Source organism: Bombyx mandarina, chromosome 09 (assembly GCF_030267445.1).
Source record: "Bombyx mandarina strain Sakado chromosome 09, ASM3026744v2".
In the NCBI taxonomy this organism is placed as follows: domain Eukaryota; kingdom Metazoa; phylum Arthropoda; class Insecta; order Lepidoptera; family Bombycidae; genus Bombyx; species Bombyx mandarina.
In genome coordinates, this window is record NC_143216.1 from 6,723,827 (window position 1) to 6,736,104 (window position 12,278).

The 12,278-nt window shown below is 36.7% G+C and overlaps 1 protein-coding gene across 2 annotated transcripts in view; it reads right to left on the bottom strand.

The window, feature by feature from the left end:
* Positions 1-2,963: 2,963 nt before the first annotated feature.
* Positions 2,964-12,278, bottom strand: part of timeout (circadian regulator timeout) — a 32,733-nt gene continuing 23,418 nt past the window's right edge. For both annotated transcript variants that reach the window (XM_028175241.2, XM_089729729.1), the window contains exons 18-22: positions 11,239-11,406; positions 8,174-8,347; positions 5,788-5,984; positions 3,503-3,956; positions 2,964-3,103 (exon numbers count right to left, since the gene is read on the bottom strand). In XM_028175241.2, the coding sequence (XP_028031042.2) occupies positions 3,018-3,103; positions 3,503-3,956; positions 5,788-5,984; positions 8,174-8,347; positions 11,239-11,406 (1,079 nt within the window). In that variant the 3' untranslated portion in view covers positions 2,964-3,017. The remainder of the gene's footprint in view (positions 3,104-3,502; positions 3,957-5,787; positions 5,985-8,173; positions 8,348-11,238; positions 11,407-12,278) is intronic.

Sequence of the window (12,278 nt, forward strand, 5' to 3'; positions counted from 1 at the left end):
AATAAAAACCAAACCCGCAAAATTATAATTTGCGTAATCACTGGTGGTAGGACCTCTTGGGAGTCCGCACGGGTAGGTACCACCACCCCGCCTATTTCCGCCGTGAAGCAGTAATGCGTTTCGGTTCGAAGGGTGGGGTAGCCGTTGTAACTATAGTGAGACCTTAGAACTTATATCTCGAGGTGGGTGGCGCATTTACGTTGTAGATGTCTATGGGCTCCAGTAACCACTTAACATTAGGTGGGCTGTGAGCTCGTCCATCATCTAAGCAATAAAAAAAAAAAGTTCACGAACTTAAAAAAAAATTTTTTTTGTCTTTTTTATGTAACATTATTTTAGGGATTTGAGGGACTATACATTATTTATAATATAATTAAACAGAATCACCACCCATGGGTTAAAATTAATCAACAATCATATTTTAATAACGTCTACTAAATCTATGTGATTGCCACTTATTTACACTTGAAGATAAGAGAATGAACCTACAAATTTACACAATCTGAATAATCGCTTAGCTAAATTTAAATGTTGTTTCAGGTAACATTTCCCACCGGTTTCCGGTGCCTTGTTTACAATGTTAAGATAATGTTTCGAAAAACAAACATGCATTTAGGAGGGTCGGCCCGTTTATCTGATGCTGAGTGAAAAGATTTAGTGTGTGGGTAATCAACATATATCTAGGAGGGTGAATACACGAGGTAATCAGGCAATACATAATTATGTTGAGGGTCATTTGTGGATTAAATTAGACCCTATTTACCCTTACTGGTTGTAAAGTATATTGTGAGCACTCACAGGTACCACGGCACGGTAACTTTATCATACTACTATACTTTGAAGCTTGTGCTCCTGTTTGGCGGTTAAAAACAGCCAGTATTACAATAGAAATTAGATTTAGATCTCATATCACAAAATTTGTTATTTAAGGGAGACTCCATGATATTATGACATGAAAGTAACAGATTATTTATTAGAAGAAACGGATATGTAACTCCGGACTCTTTAGAGTAGTTAAGATGAAATGACCAGCAGCCCACTGAGTTTTTCGTCGGATCTTCTCAGTGGGTCGCGTTTCCGATCCGGTGGTAGATTCTGCGAAGCACTGCTCTTGCTAGGGCTAGTGTTAGCAACGTCCTCAGGTTCGAACCCCGGGAACTCACCTACTTGTTAGGTTACGCTAACATAACCTCACAAGGCTATCAGCTTAGGTAGGAAAAAATAAAGAAGAAAAAAGACTAGACGTGCTTATGTCCCGTCTATCGGAGCTTATAGACATCACAAATTGAATATAGCCTTGATATGTGGTCGATGTCTCAATTGTATTAACGGCTGGTTGGTGTCCTTCAAAGCGGAACGCATCGCTTTGTGGTAGAAAGTTGGATGGTGATACCTACCCGTGCGGAATCGTTTTACGGTCATTTAGAATGTTTGCGACTTTGATTTTCATTATATATGTTAAAATAAATAAATAAATATATATTTACTAACGATCACGCCACGTTAACTGGTCCCGTGCTAAGTTCGGAAAGAACTTGTGTTACAGGTACCAGATAACGGAAATAAATGTAAGATTTTTATTATACACATACATAATATATTTAATATAGGTACATCCATAATCCTGCAAAATACATTTTATATTTATCATACAAATATTTTCTCTTGGCGGAATTTGAACCCATTAAGTTGGTCCTTCATTGTGAAAATTGCTACCTGCTTGTAGAATTTCAATGTCTAAAATGTGTTAAATAGGTAGAATGGATGCATAGAATGGAACACAGTGGTAACTACATTAATAATTCCTCTTCATTAGGCAATGGCAGAATAATGTGCCTATTTTCTGCTCCTTAGTAACAGTAATGCGTTTCTGCTTATAGAATTTAGGAGTTATAAAGCTTAGGTATATAAATGCTGAGAGATCTCATTTAATTTTGTTAAAAATCGTTACCGAATTTTTAAGGACCTAATTAGGCTTGTCTTTGAATATTGAAGTGAATGGACCCTAAAATGGGGGGAATCGGGATGCTTTTTAAGTTAGACATTGATTTTTATCGTTTTTTTAATTGTAGTTATAGTAATAAAAAGGAGATCATAATGGTTCCAGTACTTTTTTCATTTATAATGCATTAAGACATAGTTTATTAATACATAGTTTATAAGACATAGTTTAGGAATAATCATAAACAGTTACAAAACTCATTTGTCCCTATTCACCCAGGCATCGGGACGAATCGGGTCGCTTAAGGGAACAATAAGAGTTTTTCAATAGGGCTGGCACTGTTTAGTTGTTAGGTAGGTACCTAACTTTAGGAAATTAACTTTTTGATGTCTTTAATGAGTTACAAAAGTTTGATGACTCAATTAAACTATTTAATATTCGTAAACACTAAATTAAAGTAATTTTCAGTTCAACAAAGTTAAATCTAACAACTCAACAAAAGTATTGTGACTTCCCAGATTTGTCCCTATTCCCCTCAATCTAGCGTATTCGAATTGCACGTGTGCAATATCGGATGCGCTGAAACAGAGGGTCCGCGAGATGCTGTGAAAATGCCGGCACCGAGCTCCCCATAAGAGTATATTGCCGCTCAATAGCGGGACGATATTGGAATTCCTAGCGAGATAATAATGTATACAAGACTTCATACGACAGCTTGTTTTGAATACGTAAAATGTATTTGCATAATTTGTCTTCACTGTTTACTTTCAATTATTAATTCATTTCGTTCTAATTCGAGTTTACCTATACATTCGAATTGAATAGAATTGTGTGTATCGATTCTCCGTATACGTTTCGATGTTCATTATTGTCTGATTACATTTCTATTGAAACGTCTCAGCTGAACGCGATGTGATTACTAACTTCCTCCTAACGTCTTATCTTAACATCCTTCGGGTATTTGTCCGCAATCCTTTTCTCTGTCTATTCGGTTTTCAGATAAAATAAATAAAAAACACAGTATGTAATTAGATAATTCTTTTATTAAAACATCTCTTGAAACCATCAAATAAAATCATTCCGAATCGTCTTCGATGACGATGCGACGTTTTTTTGAATTTCGCTTCACTGGTACTATGTCTTCGTCGTCGCCACTGTCGTCTGCAAATCAAGGAATTAATTTAAGTGACAAACAGTAAAGGTCATTAGAAAGGTCAGTGTGATCTTCCCCCCTACTCTCGGGTTCGGACTACGGGCAGAGATCGGACGTAGGTTGAAAAGTGTAAGAGTAATCCTTAGCAGTGTCCTAAAATATCCTTGAGCCCGTTCCAAACATATGTAGACCGTCAAGTAAAGGAAGCAAGCCCGAAAAAAAGTGTAATCGGAATTATTAGTAATTACACAGCTATAAAACAATAGAAATATGTAAACAAATTCAATCTACGGTATATCATTAAAATTTTTGCAGTTACCCAATTGGTCAAAGTGGTTAAACTATAAAATTTTTAACCAAAACGAATTTGTTTTTTTTTTAATAATCTTTTAGTGCATAAATCTTACCGCTGGTCAATTTAGATATATTGTTTAAAATTTCTTCAGTGTCCGGTGTGTCTTGTTGCAGAGTTCTCTTCGCAAAGGAGAGTACGTCCTCAGAGTCCTCCGTGAGCTCGTGTTCGTAATCCTCATCGATTTTGGTTAGCTTCTGTCTTCTGTTCTCTTGATTCGACTCCGTGCGACCGCGCTTCCTGTAGTTCGGTTTAGTAATGTCGTTGGCAGTCTCCGTACGTATGACTTTCTTCGTATCTGCATTTATTTCTCTAAGCTTTCGCAAGTTATTGAAGAGATCATCGTCGTTGCTCGATTCGTCTACAACAATTTCATGTAATTGTTTCTCAGTTTGGTCTTCATTTAAGGGACCGATTATTAGTTCCTTTTGAACTGCCCTTATAATTATCTCACGTCTTTTTCTGATCGTCTCAAAGTGTAAACAGCTCGGTATTCTCCAGTAGGATTCCTAAAAAAAATATGAGAAGTTTTCAAATCGTTATAACGCTACGATCTCTACGGACCGAAGATACTTTTATAGTTTAGTGATTCCTTTAAATTATTTATTAGTCTTATTATTAATAAAATATATCTCTAAGCTGTAAGACATAGTTATGTGTCTATATTTTGTATGAAATTTTGGAAGGTGCCGGCAAGCTTTCATTATTTTTGAAATATTTTTTAATAACTAAGATAAATTGTTCTATCGTTGAACTACATTTGTACTAACCCTAAACTGGCCTAAACTGTCAGCTGTCGAATTGTTTTTTTAGGGTTGCCAACACTATTCTGCACAAATGGCGACAAATTCAAATCTTACGTTAATTTTGAGACACCCTTTACTTATTATACCATGTTTGCATTTAAACCAATATGATTGAGTGTACTCAATTACAATGTTCAACCGGTTTTTTAAATTATTAATTGCGTAGACAAGTGAACGAGCTCGTGGCCCACCTGGCGTTAAGTGATTATCAGAAACCATAGACATCACAACGTGAATGGGGTCATCTAGCATAAGACTCTAAATCTATTCACGATTGTTTAGTAATTACGCATATTACAATTTTTGCAGATTTGATTTTTATTAAACTACATATTTATATTACGCCTTCATTGTGGAAGTCGTTCTTGAGCATGTGTCGAGTTCCTATTTTATCAGAAAAACCTGGTACATGTCTGCGGTTTTCGATCCCCGGGACAATCGAATCGTTCGATACGAATGCAGCGCGCGACTTGTTCTTTAGGCGACGACGACTTCAAATAAGTTTCATCTTTATTATTAGATATAAATCTAGGAATGGATATTTGAAGAGAGACCTGAAATAGTGAACCACTACACGTGAAGCGTTTAAGACGAAGGTTCGAGAACTGTTTCTCAGAGAGTTAGCAGAGTCGTCTAATTGATAATATTTGTTTATATATGTTTTTATATGTATATATTTATATATATATATATATTTATGTATATGTATTTATTTCAGTACTATGTATTATGTATGTTATATATACACATAATATATGTTTAAGTAACATCCCCTACACACTACACCTACCAAGCTTCATCTCTGCACTCCCCTAAGGTAGACTGTTAGAGAATGCCTATGGCATTAAGTCCGCCTTTATACTTTCTAGTATAAGAAGTTATAAAAAAAAAAAAAAATAGCCTCTAATAACTGCTATTTTCTTTAACAATAATCATATCTTGGTTCGTATCTCCGGTTGGCGTCATCAAAGTGACGTATGCAATTTTTTTAATTTTATTCTTAAACTTGTAAACAAAATTTACATACAGACACACTTCTGTTACAATTTAACAGAGATTTTGTACCACAATTATCCGTGAAAACGAAGAGTATTCGAAATATCATAAATTATGATGTGTACGAAATAAACTTCCTTTTTCTCCATCTTATCCCACTAGATGGGGTCGGCACAGCGAATTTTTCTATTACATTCTCTTCTATCAGCCGTCATCTCAACACTCACTCTTCTCTCTCTCTCTCTCTCTCTCCCTTTCATGTCGTCATTCACACACTCCATCCTCTTCCCCTCTACCTTGCACTATCATTTCCATACATCTCCTAGTCACATGCATCTTCTCTCTACGCTTCACATGTCCATACCACGCTAACCGTCGGCTCTTTAATTTGTTGCTTACCGTGGCTACTTTCACACTTCCTCTGATATACTCATTCCTTATCTTATCCACTCCTGTCACTCCTTACATGCTTCTTCTCAACATTCGCATCTCCGCCGCATGTAAACGCTAGATTTATTCGAAAAGTATTTCAAAATACCTGTTCATCATTAGGCGGGACCACACCGATCCCCAGCAGTACTTGTTTGAAGAGTTCGTTGTCCATGGCTTCGGTTGACTCATCGGTTATGGGCACCAGCGGTGTACCTTCAGAGTTCGGATCGTAGCCCTCCGCTTCTTGGTCCAGGGCTAGTTCTTCTAGATTTTCCGCCAGCCATTTTAATGCTTCGGATAATCCTACAGAGGAATTTAATTTTTCGATATTGTCATTAAAGAAATGAAATAGTATTGTGGCACTTTTTTATTGCATAGATTGGTGTGGACGAGCTCACAGCCACCGGGCGTTAAGTGGTTACCGGAGCCCATAGACATCTACAACGTAAATGCCGCCACCCACCTTGAGATATGAGTTCTAAGGTCTCAGTATAGTTACAAGTTAGTTAGAAGAAGTTAGAAACTTTATTCACAACTTGCTGAGTTTCTTGCCGGATCTACTCAATGGGTAGATTCCGAACCGGCAGTAGATTCTTTTTTTTTTCCTACCTAAGCTGATAGCTTTGAGAGGCTATTTCAGCGGAACTTTAACTAGTAGAGCTCACGGGGCTTAAGCCGGAGTGATGCTAACACCGGCCCTAGCAAGAACAGTGCTTCGCAGAATCTACCACCGTATCGGAAACACAACCCACTGAGAAGATCCGGCGAGAAACTCAGTGGGCTGTGTCTATGGGTTAATTCGAAGGGTTCGCGGTCTGCTCTCAACATCTGCAGATCGTTGAGTCTCACATACCATGCGCGCCCCCTAGGCGCGGGGACCTCGTAGGAGGCTCGGCACTCGGCCCGAAAAAAAAAAAAATTTAGGGTATAAAAAAAACTTTTGATGCGAGTACCAACGATTTACAATTATCAGAACGGACGAAACATGTGGGAACACAAACAAACTAACGAATGTTATATCAATAACGTATTAAGTTTGATTATTTTAGGAGGATCGAAAGTTTTTGTTCGGTCCTGGGGCAGGTATCGGCTTTCCAAATTAATTCTGTAACTAACGCACGTTCACGAACGACTTTAACTGGGACTATAAGAGTTACACTAACGAAACTGTATACTACCAAGACTGTATGATGAATATACGTGACAAAGCTCCTGTGACAGTCAGTGAAAGATTTACGCTTAGGTCCGTGAGGTCCGGCCCTAGGACGGCATGATTTGAGGTGCGGCAAAATTTTTGAAATGCCAAAATTTCAGAGACGAATACTAGTAAAGTTATTTAAAATATAAAATATAAATATTGGATAAAAAATTTGTTGTAAAATTAAGGGCGGCGCGATAAACAAGGACTAGGGCGGCATCAAGCCTAAATCTGTCACTGGTGACAATAGAAACAAACGTAACAAAACATTAAAATAATTGTTGTGAAATTCGTTCTCCAAATGCGAATTTTAAGAACGTCTATTCAAATAATTTGATCAAATTGGCTCGCTCAAATAGTTTGATCAAATTGGCATGATCTTCTAAGCAACCACAAACCTTCACGCAGATTTGAAGCGGCGTCAGTTCAATATCAAAGCGTCCAAAGAGTTGTTGTGCTTCTTTAAAAATCTCTAAAGCTGATTAAATATAATGATTACTGATAAATCTAGGCTACGGTCTGCACTTGGGTATATTTCTTAAAAAAAAATATTAGTTTACGATAAGTAGCATTCCGCTTATCTCTATTATGGAGGTGTTTATTTTTTATATTCTATAAACATGATTCACTTCTATATATTTGTATGAATTCTTCTAATACATAGCGGTTCGACATTATGCAATGTAGCACATCCGCACAGGAACACGTCCGCAACATCAACTGAGCGCTCGGAACACACAATCTCAAATTTTTAATCAAACAGTTTGATCAAACTGTTGGACCAACAAAAATACGAAAGTTCATATTTTTTCAAGCCATTTGATTGCTCATTAAATTTGATCAAAATTTCCAATAGACATTCATGCCAATTAGATCAAACTCTCTGAACAAGCCAATTTGATCAAATTATTTGAACGTCTATGGACCCATTAGGCGCTTATTGGTGGTGGGGTGTGAAGTGGCCTCGTGTTAGTGATTTTAATTTTGTTGAGTGATTAATTATTGCAGTCGATTTTTTTGTCCTACCTATTTGCTGATTGCCTGAGGGGCTATTCCAGCTACGCTATGTCTATTAGGGGCGCTCACGGATTAAACCTCAGAGAGTGAGCTAACACTGGCCCTAGCAGGAGCAGTGCTTAGCAGAATCTACCATCGGATCAGAATCGCGACCCACTGAGAAGATCCGATCAGAAACTCAGTGGCTTGTTTGTGGTTACCTAGCCGACGTTCCAAGCCACTGGACGATCGGACTATCAGGCTATTATTATAATTTTCATCAGTTTTTGCTACTTACCGTTGTCGACGGCGCTGACCAACAACTTGGCGACTTGGCTCGCATTCAATTCCACGCGTTTAGCTTTTGTCTGATTTTTAGTTTTGCGGGGCTTTGGTGCCGTCTGTTTGGACGGGAACGACGTGCGTTTGGTATCGCTCTCCGATTCGGATCCCGAACTAGAAGATTCATCGTCTGAAACATAATATTTCTAGTGATTTAATTTTAGTCCTATTTGAAAATTTCAGATTAAATAACGCGAAAAGTTTCGCTGCTAGAATTGCCAAAGAAAAAAACATAGATGAAATTTGATTAAACTCGACGGTTACAATTTCAGGAAAATCAAGTTTTTGAAGGTTTTGTTTAAATTTTGGTTATTATCAAAATTATTATAGTTATTCAGATATTCCTCGAAGTTAGTAGTAAAAGGCATATTTACTATTACAAAAATCCTTCGCTTTGTTTTCATTTTCCATTTATTAACATAAACAAATATGTTTAAATTGCTCAATAGTCATAAAACTTGAAGAGCAACGCGCCATGTCGTTTTCAAGATCCCATTTACGTTGATAATAAGATAGAGAAAATATAAGGAAAGTAAGGAACAAATTTCACGCAGGATTTACTTTCCAATAGTCTATTTGAGACTTATTGGAAGGCTTCAGAAAAAAAAGTTTAAGCCTGTACCCGCCTAATGAGAGAACGGAAAGACGAGCCACGGGCTCTGAAACGAAAATAATCAGTGCATTACATTTTGACAACGGTATAGTGTTGCTCTGAACGGAGAGCATCTTAAATATTTCTTTGCTTTTATTAACTGCTTAGTAAAATCAACGAAAAAGCTTTCTTGCAACGTACTTCCCTATCGCACGTTTTGTTTGCTGGTCGAGAGGCTGAACCGAAAAAAGTGTAACAGTGAATAACTACACCAAAAGTTGTCATATTTTTGCATTATCTTTTGCGTTATCGGAAAGTGCCTCAAAAAGCCTAATCTAAGAATCAAAAATATTTTATATATTCATAATAAATAATAAATTTTTGCATAAGTAAGTAAATAGTGATATAAAACAGGTCGCATTTATTCACGTTTTATGATTATTTTAATTATTTTATACGGACCCTTTATTTAACCATTACTCAATACAAACTCACAAAAAAAAATTGCAAAATTCCGCTCCAACCGAATGTCTATAAGACGACTTTCTTTTATTTGACGAATCAAACGAAATGAAAATGCTGTAATGACCCGCCTAATGTTTAAGTTATCGAGCCGTTGTTCACTTAGCGATAAAATACAAAAATCTCCACAGCATTGGTTAATCTATGATTGCTTTGTTGTCGGAATAGGCTGCGGTCTTTAATATTCCTTAGCGTCCGTACTTGAGATAGGAATTAGTAGGAAGATAGGTAAGGATACTATTAACGTCGTTATGACCTAAATAATAAGAGGGCAGGTGTGCGCTCGTATCGAACGATGCGACCGTGTCCGTGTTCAAATTCCGCAAGCGAATAACAATGTTTCTAATGAAATACGTATTTGGCACGTGTTGTCAAATGATTTCCATGAACATTGTAAGAAAAGGCCTAATTCTGCCGCGTTTGAAGTGAGGGGCAGCCGATATACATCGAGAATTCGGTTTTATTTTTCAAGCTGCGCGGCAGCCCTCACATTTTGATATTTATGTACTCTGGTAAACTTTTAATATAAGGGAAAAAATTGTACAGATTTGAAAAAAAAATGTGAACAATACCTTTACATTTTATTAAATATATAATGATATGGTATATTCAAAAAGTGGTCAAACAATAATAAAAGACTTAATACGTTTTCTGTACAATATTAAGAAAACAACATTTAAGGCCTTTATTTTCTAAAAAATATTGTATACAGTAGTATTCTTGAAATAAATAAAACTCGTTTTTTTTCTCAATGCCAGAGTTATTTTTTTATTTTTTTTATTGTTTAGAACAGCTCTCAACACATCTGCTCATAGTCTAGCTGACTGATTGCAAGCTAAAGAAAAAAAAAATGTTTAGATGGGTGGTCGAGTTCACAGCCCACCTGGTGTTAAGGGGTTACTGGAGCCCATAGACAACTGCAACGTAAAGGCGCCATCCACCTTCAGATATAAGTTCTTAGGTCTCAGTATAGTTACAACGGCTGCCTCACCCCTCAAACCGAAACGCATTACTGCTTCACGGTATGCAGTCGTCGTGGCCTAACGGATAAGACGTCCGGTGTATTCGAGTTGAGCGATGCACCGGTGTTCGAATCTCAGGCGGGTACCAATTTTTCTAATGAAATACGTACTCAACAAATGTTCACGATTGACTTCCACGGTGAAGGAATAACATCGTGTAATAAAAGTGAAACCCGCAAAATTATAATTTGCGTAATTACTGGTGGTAGGACCTCTTGTGTCCGCGCGGGTAGGTACAACCGCCCCGCCTATTTCTGCCGTGAAGCAGTAATGCGTTTCGGTTTGAAGGGTGAGGCAGCCGTTGTAACTATACTGAGATCTTAGAACTTATATCTCAAGGTGGGTGGCGCATTTACGTTGTAGATGTCCATGGGCTCCAGTAACCACTTAACACCAGGTGGGCTGTGAGCTCGTCCACCCATCTAAGCAATAAAAAAAAAAATAGGCAGAGTGGAGGTACCTACCCGTGCGGACTCAGAAAACGTCCTACCACCAGTAATTACGCAAATTATAATTTTGCGGGTTTGATGTTTATTACACGATGTTTTATTCTTTCACCGCGTAAGTCAACAACAGTCAAGTCGAGAACATTTAAGTACGTATATCATTAGAAAAATTGGTATTCGCCTGCGGGATTCGAACACCGGTGCAGCGCTAGATACGAATGCACCGGACATCTTATCTTTTAGGCCACGACGACTTCAAAATCAAAATTAAAAAAGTTTTGTATAAAAATTACATAAAAATGGTTTTTCTTTACATCTATAAAATCCTTTGACCTAAAATTGAAAAATAACTATATATATCTTTATAGTATATTATATTTATAGTTTTATATCCCAGACTCAGACGTGATGACTAGAATTTAGTTTCTAAGAGACTCACCGTTCGATTTATCGTCGCCCGAGCGGGTGCTTTTACCTTCAGAGTTCTTTTGTCTTTTTTTACGACACTCATTCTTATCATTTACGAGGCCGAGCTCCAATAACCTCTCCACGTAGCTTTTCTTCTGCCGTTTCCGGGGCATACGAGATATGATCAAAGCCATTGGATCTAGAGATGAAAATGATTTTTAAACGCGTTAATATATTTAAATTTAGGTATTATTAGTTTTTTTTTATAGATTACTTTATTTTATTTATTATTTTATAGATTAGATTAGTTTATAGATTAAAATTACATGCAGCGGCAGAATAACAGCGATAGTTTCAGCTATCACAAAGCTGAGCCGCGGCGTTTTTTATCTCCACTGTCAGTATAATTAATATATTGTAATATTGTTTAGATAGAATTAGAAATGTATGTCATATTAATTGAAAAGTTATTTGTATTGTGGAGTAAATAAATGTAATTATTATTATTATTATTATTAATGGCCGGATCGGTGTTTCATCCAACACGATCCCCATGTAAAGTCACTAATTAATCGAGTGAAAAATGTTTCTATGTCAGCGATCGTATAAATGTAGAATCCAGTTCTCGTCGCCATTACAAAAGGCCTTTTATTTACATTGACCGTTAATTGAGTAAAAATATATTAAAGAGGCCAATATTTGTTTTTGTTGATTGAAAACGTATTGTTGACGTCTGACGCTCATTTTCGTTGAATTCTTTGCAACATCGAATATTGAGATGAGAGAAAAAAATGTTTTGTGTTCGACGGAACGAAGAATTTCATTTAACATTTAAGATTCGTATCCCTAACGTAATTGTAATTTCAATCGTGTTTTTATTGCTTGTGCTGAAATTGATGTTGAATTGAAAATGTGACGAGCCGAAGTCACAAAAAAACATCAAAATTTCACAAGTATTTTAACAGTATCATTAGTACTTAAACGACACTCAATAAGCAATTATATTTCACGGCTGTCTTGAAACAGGAAGCTTTCGCTGCAATTAAGTTTACAAAGTAAAAGCTTCGTCGC